Source organism: Oxyura jamaicensis, chromosome 7 (genome assembly GCF_011077185.1).
Source record: "Oxyura jamaicensis isolate SHBP4307 breed ruddy duck chromosome 7, BPBGC_Ojam_1.0, whole genome shotgun sequence".
Classification (NCBI taxonomy): domain Eukaryota; kingdom Metazoa; phylum Chordata; class Aves; order Anseriformes; family Anatidae; genus Oxyura; species Oxyura jamaicensis.
The window spans coordinates 12,312,612-12,330,480 of NC_048899.1; the positions used below are offsets into that span (position 1 = coordinate 12,312,612).

The 17,869-nt window shown below is 39.3% G+C and overlaps 1 protein-coding gene across 1 annotated transcript in view; it reads right to left on the reverse strand.

Annotated features, from left to right (window-relative positions):
- LOC118169716 (titin-like) overlaps window positions 1–17,869 on the reverse strand; it is a 241,538-nt gene that overhangs the window by 10,774 nt on the left and 212,895 nt on the right. The window contains exons 273-300 of the mRNA XM_035331227.1: window positions 17,238–17,534; window positions 16,549–17,136; window positions 16,146–16,448; window positions 15,709–16,005; window positions 14,963–15,250; window positions 14,581–14,880; window positions 14,182–14,484; window positions 13,714–14,019; window positions 11,840–13,606; window positions 11,441–11,737; window positions 10,680–10,967; window positions 10,277–10,576; window positions 8,123–10,189; window positions 7,728–8,030; window positions 7,341–7,646; window positions 6,946–7,236; window positions 6,515–6,814; window positions 6,091–6,396; window positions 5,639–5,944; window positions 5,258–5,539; window positions 3,819–4,412; window positions 3,421–3,708; window positions 3,002–3,301; window positions 2,273–2,575; window positions 1,658–1,960; window positions 962–1,546; window positions 510–815; window positions 113–412 (exon numbers count right to left, since the gene is read on the reverse strand). Of these exons, the coding sequence (XP_035187118.1) occupies window positions 113–412; window positions 510–815; window positions 962–1,546; window positions 1,658–1,960; window positions 2,273–2,575; window positions 3,002–3,301; window positions 3,421–3,708; window positions 3,819–4,412; window positions 5,258–5,539; window positions 5,639–5,944; window positions 6,091–6,396; window positions 6,515–6,814; window positions 6,946–7,236; window positions 7,341–7,646; window positions 7,728–8,030; window positions 8,123–10,189; window positions 10,277–10,576; window positions 10,680–10,967; window positions 11,441–11,737; window positions 11,840–13,606; window positions 13,714–14,019; window positions 14,182–14,484; window positions 14,581–14,880; window positions 14,963–15,250; window positions 15,709–16,005; window positions 16,146–16,448; window positions 16,549–17,136; window positions 17,238–17,534 (12,474 nt within the window). The remainder of the gene's footprint in view (window positions 1–112; window positions 413–509; window positions 816–961; window positions 1,547–1,657; window positions 1,961–2,272; window positions 2,576–3,001; window positions 3,302–3,420; window positions 3,709–3,818; window positions 4,413–5,257; window positions 5,540–5,638; window positions 5,945–6,090; window positions 6,397–6,514; window positions 6,815–6,945; window positions 7,237–7,340; window positions 7,647–7,727; window positions 8,031–8,122; window positions 10,190–10,276; window positions 10,577–10,679; window positions 10,968–11,440; window positions 11,738–11,839; window positions 13,607–13,713; window positions 14,020–14,181; window positions 14,485–14,580; window positions 14,881–14,962; window positions 15,251–15,708; window positions 16,006–16,145; window positions 16,449–16,548; window positions 17,137–17,237; window positions 17,535–17,869) is intronic.

Below are 17,869 nucleotides of genomic sequence, written 5' to 3' on the forward strand. Positions count from 1 at the left end.
CGTTGGCAAATAACATGTAAAGGAAACAGCATATTAAGTGCAGCACCATGGTTTATGAAACACAAGATCATGGCAATATCACAGTAAATATTACAGGTTTTTTTTTGCTTACATGTTAGTTTAGTTTTCACGGCCATAGCAGTCCTTCGAGGTCTACTGAGCCCAGTCTGGTTTTCTGCAAAAACACGGAATTCATATTCTGTGGCCTCTAGTAAACCTCCTACTGTAAACTGTCTGTCCTTGATCCGTTCTTTATTGCATTTTTTCCAGGTGCTTTCTCCAGACTGTCGATACTCAACCCAATAGCCAAGGATTTCTTTGCCACCATCACTTTCAGGTCGTTCCCATTCTAATGTAATGCTATCTTTAAATATAGAAGTGATCTCAATTTCTCCAGGTTGGCTTGGCTTGTCTGAAAATTGCAGAATACACAGAAGTTAAATTCCTCTTTGAATGTCACTAAATTGCTATACACAAGCAATTAATTGCTAATGCAAACATTTTCTTACCAAATGGATCCTTGCAAACTACTGGTTCAGAAGCAGGACTTGCTTCACTTTCACCAATATCATTTTGAGCAATGACACGGAACTGATATTCAGCATCTGGAACAAGTCCTGTGACTGTGTACATTGTAGTGGTGATCTGTGTTTTGTTATGCCGGACCCATTTTTCTGTAGATGTCTCTTTACGTTCAATGTAGTAGCCGGTTACACGAGAACCACCGTCATCTTTAGGTCTGGACCAGGACAAGTTAACAGAACTCTTTGTGACATCAAGTACTTCAGGTGGGTTGTTTGGAGGCTCTGGAGGATCTGTTAATAATGATAACAACATAAATAATAGAAATAATAATGACAGAATTAAAACATTTGCATAGACTATGGCACTTTTAGAACCATACTGTAGTAAGTAAACAGTAGTAAAAAAGATATTTTAAAAATACAAAATGGGGACTTACTTAGAGGTGTCTTTGGTATGGCTGGTTCTTCAGATTTGAGAGATTTGCTAATACCAAAATGGTTTTCTGCAGAAACACGGAAGTGATACTCCACATTTTCTTTCAGCCCTTTCACTACTAATGATGTCCCTTTTACTCTCGAGTCAACAGTGTACCAGGCAGTCTTTGGTACTTCTCGTCTCTCAACAATATAACCTAGTATATCTGCACCACCATCATCTGTAGGAGGTCTCCAGCTTACTCTGACAGAACGAGCTTGTATATCATCATACTCAAGTGGCCCTTCTGGTGGATTTGGTATGCCAATCACTCTGACTTTAATATACACAGCTTTTTTGCCACATTTATTTTCAAGTGCCAGATCATAGGTGCCAGAATCTTCTCTTTCTGCATCTTTGATCACAAGTTCTGTGTGAGTGTCAGAAGTTGCAATCATGGCCCTCTTGCTGATGTCATGTCCTTCTTTCGTCCATTTGCATATTGGGATGGGCTTACCCTTAATGGGTATTGTAAGCCTGATAACTCCACCTTGTCTCACCATGAGACCTTCCTGGTATTTTTCATCAAGTTCATAGTCAGGATATTCTGAAAGAAAATTAACATGTCATGCTATGTCTGTTTTACAGATAATATGCCTCCCTTAGGCAAATAGGTCTTTAGGACAGCTTTCAATGGGAGTTAAGACAAGTGTCTTACCAAGCATTTCTGTTATTTTGACTGTCCCTGGCACTTCAGCAGGTTCTCCTGGCCCACCAGCATTACAGGCTAGCACACGGAATCTGTACTCTGCGCCCTGGGGGAGATGTGTCAAGGTATATTCACGAATCTTCGTTGGTGTAGTATTGCATTTGGTCCATTCAAATTGATCAACCTTCTGCATCTCAATTAAGTAGCCAGTAACTTTAGAACCACCTTCATCTTCTGGTGGACTCCAAGCCAGGGAGACAGATGTTCTTGTAGTATCAGTGACTCTTGGATTCTGAGGTTTACCTGGAGGAGCTGGAAGAGAAGACCAGATTGGGGGGTGGGGAGGGGGAGGCTCAGTGAGATTTTTTTAATGAACATTTAAAAGACATAACAAATGCTAACTTCTAGCATGTGATCTGTATTAAGTCATAATAGGACTTATTAGTGAAAATCTTTCATTCCACGTTGCCCTATATGTTTTCCTTGGTTTCTTCCAGTCAGAATCTCCCCTGCCATTCATTTTCATAGACAGATAAATGTTCAAATTACAAAAAACGAGTGACTTCTAGTAGCATCATTTCCATTCTGCTATCATGTGCTTAATCAATATAGGAAATTACTTACCAATTGGATCCCTGGCAATGGCAGTCTTGGAAGGACGGCTGGGTTTCCCAGCACCTCTGGCATTGATTGCTGTGACCCGGTGTTCATATTCTAATCCTTCAACCAACCCAGTGGAACGGTAACGAGTCATAGTTACTGGAACTTTATTTACACGGATCCATCTATCTGCTCTAACTTCTTTGCGTTCCACAATATAACCAGTAATCTGTGAATCACCATCATCTTCTGGAGGATACCAAGTTAATGTCATGCCATCTCGAGAGACATCAAACACTTCTGGAGTGCCAGGAGGGCCAGGAATACCTGTAAAAAGAAAATACAGAATTAGAGAAAAAAGCTCCAGATGGTTCTACACATAGAGATATGCAACATACTATGTAGGACAAGGTAATATCAATGTCCTATCAAATTATTTTTATCAGCAGATATCAAAGTAGTAGATCAGTGAAGTAATCCTGCTTTTATAATAGGGTAAAGCAATTTTTCGAGGTCAACTGTAGACCTGAGCTTAAAATCCAAGTTTACTGTCCAGGTTCTGTGCAGTGCATCTATAATACCTGCACAGGTTTGTGGATGGCATTGTTCCCTGGAAGTATAACAAGACTACTGTGCATGATAATGTATATTATTTGAAAAAGAAGAGGTAGTTACATCTAGAAAATTGTATTTTTGTGTGGCTACATAAGCCCACGTACATATATATTTTTATATTTTTAAAGGTAGACTTACGAATTCTACTCTTGCATTCTATAATTTCAGACTGCAGATAAGATCCAATTCCAAAGCGGTTTGTAGCAGCCACACGGAATACATATTCTGCACCTTCAACGAGCCTGGTGAACTTGTATGTTGTCCTGGTTACTGACTCCGAGACCGGCAGCCATCCAGGACGGTGAGCATCACGCTGTTCTACCACATAGCCACTAAGTGTAGCTCCACCATCCAGCTCAGGTGGCTCCCAGGAGATGGTAACATAATTTGAATCAATTTCATCAATTCGGATAGGTCCAACGGGTGGTCCAGGTTTGTCTATGAAAAAATAAATAAATTTAAAGGCCAAAAAATAATGTTGAGGAAAGAAATCATATCACTGGTAACAAAGTTCAGACAGTTAAAGATCATGGACAATTACTTGCATAAGTTCTTACCAAGGATTATAACTTTTATTGTATCAGTAACTGTTCCAGTTGTGTTCTTCAGTTCAAGTGTATACTCGCCAGTGTCATGTATGGTGGTCTCACGCACAGTTAATTTAGCCATTTTGGCAACAGTCTCCATTTTGATGCGTTCTGATTCTTTTAGTTTAGAACCAGACAAGAACCAAGATGCAGCTGGAGGTGGCCGTCCTTCAATTGGAATAGCTAACTCAATGGGCTTGCCAGCAGGTACATGAATTGTTTTCTGAGGTATTCCAGCAAGGTCAATTGTTGGCAGAACTAAGAAAATAAAAGCATTGACGTTTTTGTTACCCATTTCATAAGTTACCCATTTCATAAATACCACATTCATTTGGTGTCAGCTGTTATTTTTAACAGTAGATACCTACCTTTTTGGTCCTGTACTGTCACTGCTGTGACAATCTCTCGTGGTTCTGACACACCCTTCTGATTCTGTGCTCTGACCCTGAACAAGTACTGTTCACCTTCATTGAGAGAGATAATTGTATGTTCATAAATAGTAGGTTTCACTGTCACTACCTTCAACCATCTTTCTGTTCCAGCTTTGCTAGCCTCAATAACATAGCCAGTCAGTCTGCTTCCACCATCGTGTGGTGGTTTCTCCCATGCAAGAGTGACAGTTGACTTAGTGGTATCAATCACTTCAAGTTTTTGTGGTACCATGGGTACATCAGATACTAGTATTGCGTCAGATGTCTCACAAGCTTCACCAATGCCATAAATATTTTCTGGCAGTACTCTGAAATAATACAAAGCTCCTTCTAGAAGTCCAGTAACTCTATAAAATGTCTTGCTGCATTTGGTAGTGACAGTCTTGTAAGCTCTCATGGAAGCTTCACGTTTCTCAATTATATAATTGCTGACTGGGGCTCCACCATCAATGGTTGGAATATCCCAAGTAAGTGTCACAGAATCTTTTGATACTTCCTTAATTCTCACTGCAGCTGGTGGACCAGGTGTATCTAAAACAACAACAACAACAAATTATTTTTTTCTTCCAGATCCCTTCCTCTTCTGTTCATTGATTCAGTTCTGAATAAAAAAAAAATAAAAAAAAAAAGAGGAAAAACAACATTTGGATTTGATTTATAAACTAGCATAGCTTTTAAAAACTACTTATTTTCCCCTGGGTTGAATTGTTTCTTTGAGTTCCCATTCTCATGTTATTTAAACTGCAAAATTCCTTTGGAAATAACTTAGTTTCTTACTTCCAAGCAACATGCACTATGAGTGGTTGTCCTGGTTTCAGTTAGGACAGAGTTAATTTTCCTCCTAGTAGCTTGTAGGGTGCTATGTTTTGGATTAGGATGAGAAAAGTGCTGATAACATGCTGATGTTTTAATTGTTGCAGAGCAATGCTTACACCAAGCCAAGGACTTTTCAGCTCCTCGCTCTGTCCTGCCAGCAGGCAGGCTGGGGTTGCAGCAAGCGCCAGGACAGACCCAGGACAGCTGACCCAAACTGGCCAAAGGGATATTCCATACCACCTGATGTCATGCTGAACAATATATAGGGGTGGCTAGCTGGGGTGAGGGGGCTGGCTGCTCGGAGATAGGCTGGGCATTGGTCAGCGGGTGGTGAGCAATTGCATTGTGCATCACTTGTTTCGTACATACTATTATTATTATTATTATTTCCTATCTTAATAAACTGTATCTCAACTCACAGGCTTCACTTTCCCGTTTCTCTCCCCCATCCCAGAGAGGGAGGGGAGAGGGTGAGCGAACGGCTGTGTGGTGTTTAGCTGCCGGCCGGGTTAAACCACAACAGTGGTGTAATACCCATGCATAACTGTAGCAGTACTTACCATACACTTTTACAGAAATAGTTGCTGATTTTTTTCCTGATTGATTTTCAGCCTCAATGATGTATTTTCCAGCATCATACCGATTAACTTTATCCACAATAAGTAGAGTGTAACTGTCGGTAGTATCAATAATAGCTCGACTTACAAGGTCAACACCCTGCTTGCTCCATGTGATTACAGGAGCAGGTCTGCCAGTCACAGACACCATTAGGCGCAGGGAAGCACCAGCTCTCACTGTTACTGTTTTCTTCAGATCATCGGCAAGCTCAAGCTCAGGTATTTCTGATGAAGGGGTGTAAGAAACAGAACGAATTAATCTTTTAGTAGTTTTGAAGGAAAACATAACTATTCCTTAAAATACACACTGAGTTTTCAAATTACCTATTCTTTCCACAGGTTCTATTTCTGCTGATGATTCACTAAATTCACTCATACCATTCACATTTGTAGCAGCAACTCTGAATTGGTATTTCTGGTTTGTTTTAAGGCCAGTTACGGTGAACTCAGCATTCCTCAGAGTGGGAGTTGTATGTGGTCGGTACCACTGTTCAGTACTTTCTTCCTTCATTTCAAGAACATAGCCTAAGATGTCAGCACCACCATCATATGTGGGCTTTGACCATGCTAAACTTATGCTGTGCATGGTAGTATCCACAACTCTTGGAGCTGAAGGTGGTGCAGGAGTATCTTTGAAAAAGAAGAAAATGTATTTCATATTGGTGAAGGGAACATTTCACAGTTTATATATTTTATATTAAAATATATTTTATATATACTTATATATTTTGTATTAAATATATTTATAAAAATATATTTTAAATGTGGCAACTTACATGATGGCTCTTTGCATAACATGTATTGTGAAGCTTCACTAGGCTCACTGTTTCCAGCAGCATTCACTGCAGTGACTCGGAACTGGTATTGGCTGCCTTCCATAAGACCAGTGACTTTCAGTCTGGTATCATAAATTGTGTAATCTCTGTTCACTCGTGTCCAGCGCAGACTTTTCTTTTCACGTTTGTCTACAAGATAGTCCTTAATCTCACTGCCACCATCTGATTCTGGTTTTGTCCACTGAATAATGATGTGTTCCTTGCCAACACTCACTTCTTCAGGAGCACCAGGCTGTGTTGGGATAGCTGTTTTTTAAAAAAATGTGGAAAAAAAAATGTTTTACCTTTTTTTTTTTTTTTTTTTTTTTATCTATGAGAAACATTCCACAACTTCTGACACAGGATGGAAGGTATTAACACTCACTGAAAGCATTCTTGGCAGTTATGGGTTCTGTTTCAAGTGGAACACCTGGCCCATATTTGTTGACAGCTCTGACACGGAAGATGTACTCATTATTTTTAATAAGTTTTGTTACCACACATGATAATGTCTGGCATTCAGCCTCAACAATAACCCAGTGAAGTCTGCTGGTTTCACGCCTTTCTACGATGTAGTGAGTGATTTGTGCACCTCCATCTTCCTCAGGAATATTCCATGCCAGAGTACATTTCTCTTCTGTTACTCTGCTAACTGTGATTTTGCCTGAGCATGGACCTGGTGAATCTGAGTAGAGGTGAAAATAGGTATTGTTATTAGCAGTTAAGAAAAACTTCTCACTCTTATTTAAAATAATGTCTTTTTTTTTTTTTTTTTTAAAGTATATTATATAAGAACATTAATCATTGAATACATACCAAGCACTTTGACAAGAACAGAAATTTGTTTTGTCCCACTGGCATTTTTAACTGTTAGAGTATATTTTCCACTATCACTTCTGTCACAGAACTTGATAATTGCAATGGCTCGTTTGCTGGTGTATTGCAAAGAGATCTTTTCACATAGGTCCAGTTCCCTGTCGCCTTTGGACCAGAAGACTTTTGGTTCTGGTTTCCCACCAACAGCGGCATCGAGAACAAGATCAGATCCAGCCCTAATGGTCACAACTTCTCCCTGCAATCTAGCATCAAGTTCAGCCTTTGGTGGTGCTGTCATAAAGAAAAAAAAAAAAAAAAAGATTAAAAACAAATTAGATGACAGTATTAAAAATGGAACATTATTTTTTTAATTGTTCCAAATGAGTATTTCTTACTGTATTCATCTTTGCAAATGACAGCACCAGTTGATTCAGATCCTTTGCTAATCACACCAGCAGCATTCTTTGCTAGTACACGGAATTCGTATGCTTCATCTTCACTAAGAGCTGTCACAGTAAAACAGTTTTCCGAGACAATGGTATAATTGCATTTCAGCCAGCGTCCATCACCAGATTCATTATATGGTTTACGCTCTATAATATATCCAATAATTTTACTTCCACCATCGTAAAGTGGTGCTGACCACCTCAGGGAGACTGTAGATCTGGTGACATCTGTTACTTCCGGTCTTCCTGGTGGATCTGGAGAAACAAAACAAAAAATGAGAAATGTAATTCTCTTGTAACTTAATTAACAAAACAACTATTGAAAGTAACACTTACCAACTGGATTTTGAGCCACTACAGGTCTGGAAGCTTCACTAGCTTTGCTAACACCTGCAGCATTTAGAGCATATGTTCTGAATTGATATTCTAGGCCTTCCACCAATCCTGTGACTTTGTAGTTGCATTCACAGCATGGCACTTTGTTTTCCTTCACCCAAAGAATAGTGTTGCGCTCCTTCTTTTCAACCCAGTATCCAATGACTCTGCTGCCACCATCATGATAGGGTTCCTCCCAGCGAATTGCCATGGCAGTTGCAGACACAGAATAGACTTCTGGCCTTGAGGGTGGGCTTGGTGGGACTAAACAAATGGGAGGTGAGGAAAATGTTAGTTGTTACAAATACTTACAGTAGTCTGAGGAGAACAACAGATTTAAAAAAAGTTTCACTTACCAAATGGATGCTCAGCTACCACAGTTTTTGATTCAAGGGGTTTGCTGACACCAAATCTGTTTTCTGAGCTTACTCGAAAACTGTACTCCTGGTATTTTGTAAGATGAGTAACTTTGATCTGTGTACGTTTTACACTGGAATTTACCAGTTGCCATGCTGTTGTTCCAGATTCACGTTTCTCTACAATGTAGTTTGTAATGTCACTGCCACCATCATCTTCAGGTTCTTTCCAGGTCAGCACACAGGATTCAGCAGAGACAGACGATATTTCAATTGGGCCAGTGACTGGACCTGGCCTTCCTATGACTACCACTGTGACAGTAAATGTTTTCACACCAGCAGTATTTTCGAGTGTGAGGTAGTATTTCCCAGAGTCACCTCTCATACTATCCTTTACAGTAAGTGTTGTTCTCTCTTTTGTTGTCTTGATGGTCACTCTCTCAGTTTCCTTCAGCCTCATCTCCTCAAGTTTCCATGTCACTTTTGGAGCTGGGCGGCCACTAATCGGTATATCAATAGTAAAGGTGCTTCCAGCCTTGCATGTTATGAGCTGTCTGCTTATTTCACTGAGATCTGCTGTTGGTTCAATCTGTGGCTCCTTAATAATAACAGAAGAGAAAGCTTCTCTTGGCTCACTGTAGCCAGCATCATTCTTTGCCTTGACCCGGAACTCATATTCAGTGTTCTCCACCAGGCCTTCAACAGTGAAAGTAAGTTGTTTTGTTTGACCAGCTTCAATCCAGTAGTCAGATCCTTTTTGTTTCATTTCAAGAAGGTATCCAGTAACACGACTACCACCATCATGGTCAGGTTTAAGCCAAGCTAAAACCACAGAAGATTTAGTTGTATCAACAATATCTAGTCTCTTAGGTGGAGCAGGTTCTTCAGTGGCTATAATAGGTTCCGTCAGTTCACAGGGTTCACCTACACCATATTCATTTTCTGCTGACACTCGGTAGTAATATGGGACACCTTCTGCCAGATCAGTGACCTTAAAGATTTGTCGAGTGCATTTTGAACTCACCACTTGCCAGCTACGACGGCTTGCTTCCCGTTTTTCCACAATGTAGTGATGGATACGTGAACCTCCATCCAAAACAGGAGCATCCCACATTAAAGTAATAGATCCTCGAGTCACATCCTTAAATGTAATAGGACCAGGTGGACCAGGAGTGTCCAAAACTTTGACGGTGAACGTAATTGACTTACTTCCACTGTTGTTTTCCACAGTAAAGACATACTTGCCAGCATCATTTCTATTGCATTCCTCCACAGTCAATGTGCTGAATGAATCAGTTGTTTGAATGTCAGCACGCAAGCTAAGATTTGCATCTGCTTTGGACCATACAGCAGTAGGAACAGGTTTTCCAGAGAAGGCAATAAACAGACGAATGCTTGCACCTGCTCGTACAATATGAGTTTGCTTGAAGTTTGCATCGATATCAATTTCAGGTGCAGAAAGCCTGTCCACAGTTTGGACTGAAGCAGGAACTTCACAGCTTTCTCCTTTTCCAGCACCATTGACAGCACTAACTCTGAATTTATAGTGTTCTCCTGCCTCCAAATCAACAACAGTATATTTAGTAGCAAGAACGGTCTCTGCATTGACTTTCTGCCATGCTTCTAGGTCAGCTTTGCACATCTCAATAATGTACCCAATTATTTCCATACCTCCATCAAAAACTGGCTTGGTCCACTCTAAGCTTACACTAGTTTTTGATGTATCTGTCACCTTTACAACATTAGGAGCACTTGGTGGGCTCACGGGTTCTCTACATTTAATCAGCTTTGAAGCATCACTTGGAGGTCCAACTCCTGCTGCATTTTCAGCCATGACACGGAATTCATACTCGTTGCCTTCAATAAGGCCAGTTACTCTGTATCTGTTCTCAGCAATGGGCCTCTTACTGGATACTTTAACCCAACGCATGCTCTTCTTTTCTCTCCTTTCTAGAATATACTCATTTATCTCACTTCCGCCATCTGAATTTGGTCTTGCCCATGTGAGTGTGATACTGTCTCCTGTTACATTTGTGGGCTCTGGAGTTCCTGGGGCATCAGGAAGAGCTAAAATAAAAATAAAAAGGAAAACATCATTAGAAATACAAAATGTTAACTCAACAGTTACTTCTACAGAATGAGACGGAAACTTACTGTAAGGTATTTGTGCTGTAACTGGATCAGACTCCAGTGGTCTGCCAACTCCAAATTTGTTCACTGCAGAGACACGGAACTGGTACTCATTGCCCTTTATTAATTTAAGTGCAGTGTAGCTGCAAGCTTCACACTTGTCTTCAACTAATGCCCAAGCAATCCTGCTGGTTTCACGTTTTTCAATTATGTAGTGGGAAATAGAAGCACAACCATCATTAGCTGGAGGCTCCCACCACAATGTCAATTTTTCTCCAGTAATGTTTGTGAAGCGTATTGGTCCACCAACCTTTCCTGGTGTGTCTGCAAAATTAAAGGTTCAGAATTAAATTTGCTGGCACTTAGATTAAAATTCTATTTAAAAAAAAAAAAAAAAGATACAGGCTGAAAGTGTTTGGTGCATTACCTTGTATTCTGAATGTAATATCTTCTCGTTTAGTGCCTGATGCATTTTTTGCTTCTACTGTGTACACTCCACGATGATCCCGGGTTGCATCTCTAATGAAGATTGTGCTATATCCAATAGCTGTAGTTATTTCTATACTCATTGTTTTTTCAATCTCCTTACCATCTTTAAACCATGTCACCTTAGGTACTGGACGTCCTTTGATTAAAGCTTTAAGTCTAATGCTCTCTCCAGCTTTAACAGTAAGGCCTTCAAAGTGCTCAGGGCCAAATTCAATTGTTGGAGCAACTAAAAAAGGAAAACATAAATCAATTCTCATATAGCTAAGTAATTTTTCCAGATACTATTTTAAACACAGTAATTATAAATGATTGTTGTATAAAGAATTATGAACTGTAAACTTATTTTTCCTGTTAGCAATCAGTGCAATGTATTACCATAGGTGAAATACATTAATGTATGTTGTTACAGCATGTCAAGCTGAGTCAAATTTTCATTTCTAAATTACTCAGTGCACCAGATTATTACAGTCTATTATTCATTTCCAACTTTTCTGTTGCTTCTTATCCAACACATGTAGAGTGCCATGACTTTCAGCAAAAGTATCTGGAAACTTTGATTTCCCTGGACAGGTTATGATTCTTGAAATGATTCTGAGTTGGCTGGAAGGGCAGTCATGTATTCCTCCCACTTGGCCTCCCATCTTCCAGAAGCTCTAGTTGGATTCAGTACCCAAATACAATCATATTAAGAAATCTTACCGTTTTCATCTCTGGTCATGATATAGCCTGAAGACTGTGAAGGTGGGCTAATTGTGCCAACAGCATTTCTTGCAAGAACTCTGAATTCATATCGGTCGCCTGGACTGAGTCCTGTAACTGTATATTGGCATTCACTGACATCAGTAAAGTTGCATCGGAGCCAACGGTCTTCACTTCCTTGCCGCTTCTCAATACTGTAGGCCACAATCTTACTGCCTCCATCACGCAGTGGTGGGGTCCACTTAAGAGTGACTGTTTCCCTGGTGACATCAATGTAATCAGGAGTACCAGGTGGGTCTGGGAAAAAAAAAGAAAAAATATATTTATTGCTATTACTGTTCACCATAGTCTACAACACCAGAATTTTCTTAGGTGAAGTGTGACTGGTCATTCACTCACCTACTGGAGAAACTGCCAAAGTAAATTTGCTCGGCTCACTAGCTCGGCTTAGACCAGCAGTGTTTTCTGCATATACTTGGAACTGGTAATCCAGGCCCTCAAGCAGTCCAGTAATTCTGTATTCTCTGTTAGATATTAATGCAACATTGACCTTCTGCCACAAAATACTGTTTCTTTCCTTCTTTTCAACATGGTACCCAATAATCTCCGAGCCGCCATCATAAACAGGAGCATCCCAAGCTATGGTCATTCCATCAGCAGTTACATTGTATACAACAGGCTTGCCTGGGGCACCTGGTGGTCTAAATTGATGCTTTGCCACAACGTCTGCTGAGACAAGAGGTGGGCTTACTCCGTATCTGTTTTCTGCACGAACTCTAAATTGATATTCAGTGTCTTTAACAAGGTTTGGTACTTTGAAAGTTGTTCTAGCAGCACTCGAGCACACCAGCTTCCAGTTCATTTGTGAAGTTTCTCTCTTCTCAATACTGTAGCCCGTAATTTCTCCTCCACCATCATCTTCAGGAGCTTCCCATGACAAAACTACACTATCTGCTTTGATTTCATCTAGTCTTAAAGGTCCTTTTGGCTTAGATGGAGGACCAAGAGTGATGACAGTGATTGCAAATGTTTTTCTGCAGATGACATTATCAAGAATCAAAGTATATTTGCCACCATGTTCCTTTTTCACATTCTTGATACTTAAACTTATCTTGTTTTCAGTTTTCTTGAAACGAAGCTGTTCAGTTTCTTTAAGAGGAAGGTTGTCCTTGAGCCAGCTCATTGATGGCTTAGGTTTACCTTTATAGGGCAATTCAATATGCAGGTTATGTCCAATTCTTACAGCAATTTGACCTCCAGGAATGTCAGAAAGGTCAGCTTCAGGTGTTATTGTATGTTCTTTCACTGTAATGGGTCCAACCATAACACTATCACTCATGCCCTTTTCATTTTTTGCAAAAACTCTGAATTCCATGACAGAAAGTTCTTTAAGTTTTTCAACTTCAAATTCACAGCTCTTGCTTGTGCCTGCATATGTCCATTCTTTTTCTTCCTGTAGCTTCTTTTCAATAACATAGTCTGATATAATGCTACCACCATCATAGTCAGGTTTGCTCCACTGCAGTTTAACAGATGTCTTTGTAGAATCTTTCATGGCTAGGTCTTTTATAGGTCCAGGTATGTCTGCAGCTTTCACTGGTTCAGAAGTCTCACAAGGTTCACCCAGTCCAATTTCATTTTCAGCAAGAACACGGAAGAAGAATGCAGTCTTTTCTGACAGGTTAGTTAGCTTAAAAGTGGTATGAGAACACTTCATTGTTACAGTTGACCAGGCCCTCTTTGTAGCATCTCTTTTTTCCACAACATAATTTGTTATTTCAGAACCACCATTAATGAGAGGTGGCTCCCATACTAGTGTAACTGTTCCACGAGAAACATGCTTAAGCTGTAGCTTCTGGCAGGCAGATGGTGTGTCAAGGACTTTTACATTCACAAATGATGATTTTGGTTCTCCAACTCCATTTTCAATTGTAAGAACATATTTTCCTGTATCATTTCGGGTAACTTGAGGAATAGTAAGTAATGTAGATGATTCTGTGTTCTGGATGATATATCTTTCATCAGTCCCAAGATTCTTGTCACCCTTTCTCCATGTGACAGTTGGAGGAGGTCTTCCTTTGAATGGAATTGTTATTTGCACATCTTCACCTGCTTTAGCAACGATAGAGGTCCGGAGGGCAACATCCAGATCGATTTCTGGTGCCACTGTGGAAATAAGTAAAAATTAATAATGCATATTTGGAATGTAAAATAAAAAGTGCTTTGAAAAATCAAAACACAGAAAAGTGGTAAGTCACTGAAAGGTACAGTACCGAGAATATCTTTAGCTTGAACAGGTTCTGTCATTTCAATAGGCTCTCCTTGTCCAGCAGAATTTATAGCAGACACACGGAAATAATAATTAACACTTGGCTGAAGGTGGGATACAACATACTCAGTTGTTCTCACTTCTCCTTTAGTGCTGACTACAGTCCATTCTTGCTCTTCACCTTCTCTTTTCTCAACCACATAGCTTGTAATTGGACTTCCTCCATCATAAGCAGGTTTAATCCAGCCAAGGGTGACAGATGTCTTCGTTGTATCCACAACCTTCAACTTTGCTGGTGAGCCTGGTTTATCTGTAAGTTATAGTTTAAGAAAAAAAAATCAAAAAACATACTTGTATTCAATCATAAAAAGGGAAGAAAAAATCTGTCTCAAATACATTTATGCAAGCCACCCTAATTGCTCGCTGCCCATTGATCTCTGACCAATTAGACATATTGTGGATTGTCTCTTACCAACAGGATCTGCAGCTTTGTAGAAGTCAGAAGCTTCAGAGAATGGACCTTGTCCAGCTGCATTGACAGCACAAACTCTGAAATGATATTCGCTATTTTCAGTCAGACCTGTTACTTTCTGTCTGGTGTCACGAATGGTTTCTTTAGTAACCTTGAACCAACTAAGACTTTTCTTGTCACGTTTCTCAAGAAAATATCCTGATATTTCATTGCCTCCATCAACAGTGGGCCTATTCCAGACAACAGTCATAGAATTCTTGGTTATCATTGTGACTTCTGGTACACTAGGTGGTCCAGGCGCAACTGAAATAAAAATATATATATGTTAGTTGATCAATACCATGTACAAATAATACACAAGATGATTCAGTTGCATTAGCTATTTTATATGTTTCTTACCAAATGAATTTTTGGCTATAACTGGTTCAGACTCCAGTGAATCACCAACTCCAAATTTGTTCACACCACGGACACGGAACACATACTCATTTCCTTTGATGAGTTTTGTTGTAGTTACAACACACCCCTCCAGTTTTTCAGAAATTAAAGACCATACAACCCGACTTGTCTCCCGCTTTTCAACAACATAGTGTGTTACAGGTGCACCACCATCATCTGCTGGAGGGTCCCACATTACTGTAATCTTTTCAGCAGTGACTGTCTTAAACTGTATAGGTCCACTTGGGGGTCCTGGCTTGTCTGTGGAAGGTACAAGAAATCAGATGTAAGTATTAGCAGATTACTGTTTAATAATGTAGTACAGTCATATCACAAGACATACCAAGTATTTGTAGTCTAACATGGGCGGATGCTGAACCCATGGCATTCTTCAGTTTTAATTCATAAGTTCCACTGTTGAGTCGGGTTGCATCCTTGATGAGTATAGAAGCAAATTCTGTTGTGTTTTCCATAGAGAGTAGTGCACTGGTTTGTACCTCATTGCCATTTTTGAACCATTCAATTGTAGGTACAGGCTTTCCTGAGATGCCTAGTTTTAATGTAACTGAAGTTCCTGCTCTATATTTTACCACTTCTGTATATTCTGGTGGCACATCAATTTCAGGTGCACCTTAAGAAAAAATAAGAAAAAAAAAAAACAGTTATTTAAAACTTGTATTTAATAAAAATAAAATAATAATACTTTTTCTAAGCGAACAGTTACAGGCATTTTGTAAATATTGGTTAAGTAAAGCTAGCATGCATAACTTAAATCAGAATCCTGGAACAAGTTAGAACTAATACTACCAAAAAAGAAACCAAATCTATAAATATTAATTATCGCTTTGGCCATTGGCTGACTTCCATTGTCAAAAGAATAAAAATATCATAAGACTGTAAAAATGCAGATGCAGCCACAGACGCTCATTACAACAGTGCCCAAATAGCTCAAAATTATTCAAGCATAGTAAATCAATCAAGGCAAATTAGCATTCTGTATTAAAAAGGCTGTAGTTCTGCAAAATAGTGCTGCCTTTAAGCTTTCTAGTAACATAAAATGATACTATTATATCATTACAAAATACTTACCATATGTATCAACACATGTAATAGGACCCACTACATCTGATGGATTACTAATGGAACCAACGGCATTCTTAGCAAAGACACGGAATTCATACCGAGAATTCTGTGTCAGACCAGATACTGTGAACTGAGTCTCAATAACATTGGTGAAGCTAGCTTTTGTCCATCTGCCATCTGGAAGATCACGTTTTTCTACGATGTATCCAGTGATCTTGCTACCACCATCAAATGCTGGCTTCTTCCATGACAGAGTAATAGCAGTCTTCGAGATATCTGAGACACGAACATTTCTTGGTGGTTCTGCAGTAGGAAATATGAAAGTATTTGTAATGAATAATGGCTGTTTTGGCTTCCTATAAAAGACAGAGTATCATGCGGGGTGGGGATGGGTGAACATTACTTCAGTGGTTGGGCTTCTTTATCTTCTAGAGAATACATACCACAAGCATCAATTGCAAGGACTGGATCAGATGGATGACTTGCTTTTCCAATGCCAGCTGCATTTTCTGCATAAACTCTAAATTCATAGATAAGGCCGGCACTGATGGTGGTGACTTTAAAGTGAGTTGTACGAATGAGAGTCTTGTTAGCCTTCTGCCATAATATACTATTTCTGTCCTTCATTTCCAGGTGGTATCCAATGACTGCACTGCCACCATTAGTGACTGGTTCATGCCATCCAACAGTAATACTCTCTCGGGTGACATTAGTGACCCATGGTGTGGAAGGAGGACCAGGGGTAGCTGATGATATCAAAATAATTGATTAATTGTTAACAAAATGAGACTTAAAACATCTGAACATTAAAATGTTGATGTACAGTGTGAGAAATGTATTACTTACTGTAAGGAAGCTTGACAACCACACATTGTGAGTCAATGTGATCACTAATGCCAAAACGGTTCTCAGCTTTGATGCGGAATTGGTATTCTTCTCCTGTTGTAAGCTTCATGACTTTAATAACAGTTCTAGCCACGGTTGCAGACACTTCAGACCAGGCAGCAGTGCTTGTTTCTCTTTTCAGCACAATATAGTTGGTAACTTGACTTCCACCATCATAAGTTGGTGGCTGCCATCTGAGTGTTATACTCTCTTCAGTGATATCACTAAGGACAACAGGACCAACAGGAGGACCTGGTCTATCCAACACAACAATATTAATGAATGACTTTGTGGTGCCACTCGAGTTGGCAGCAGTAATGTCATATCTGCCAGCATCAGCAGCTATGCTTTCTTTAAGGTTAATAATGAAACTTTCTGCTGTAGTTTCGGTGTGAAATCTCATGGTGGGTTTGAGTGGGACACCATCTCTTGACAATGTCACCTTTGGCAATGGTTTTCCAGAAACTGGAATTTCAACTTTCAGGTTAGAACCCGCTCGAATATAGACAGTATTATGAGGGAAGCCCTTCATGTCAATCTCAGGAGATTCTGAAAAAGAAAGCATTTTCAAATCATTAAAAAATACTATCTCTTTTGAAGTATAAACCCAATTTAATGTATATCAACTATTGAGTCATCAGGAAGCTTACCTAATTGTTCTTTAACTGTAACAGGGAGCAGTAGTTCCTTAGGATCACTTAAACCTGCTTGGTTTTCTGCAGAAACTCTGAAGAAATAGTCAACGTTCTCCTTAAGACCATGGACAACATGATGAGTTGTCTTTACAACTGCACACTTAACCCATTTTTGCTGTCCTTTCTCAAGAGCTTCAATGAGGTAGCTCACAATTCTGCTTCCACCATCATGTTCTGGTTTTAGCCATGAAAGAGAAACGCTGTCCTTTGTGACATTTGTTACTCCCAGTTTTTCTGGTGGGCTGGGTTTTTCTGACAAAAAAAAAAAAAAAAGGGTTTAACAGCTTAAGCAATATATAAACAATATAGGAGGTATTTCCTTTTTATGTTACAATTACATAAGAATGCCATCTGGATTGGGAAAATATATTTTTAATGAATTTTTATATTAGAAACATTTTAAGTAAAATGCAAGCAAAACAACATTCAAGCTACTATTTAGCATTTACTTTTGTAAAACCACAGACATAACCACCACATATTTACCTTCTTACAGTTAATAGATTTAACATGTTTTTATATTATTTTGAATTAAACATTTTAGAATACGTATTGCTACATAATATTAAATTATTTTTATTAGTGAA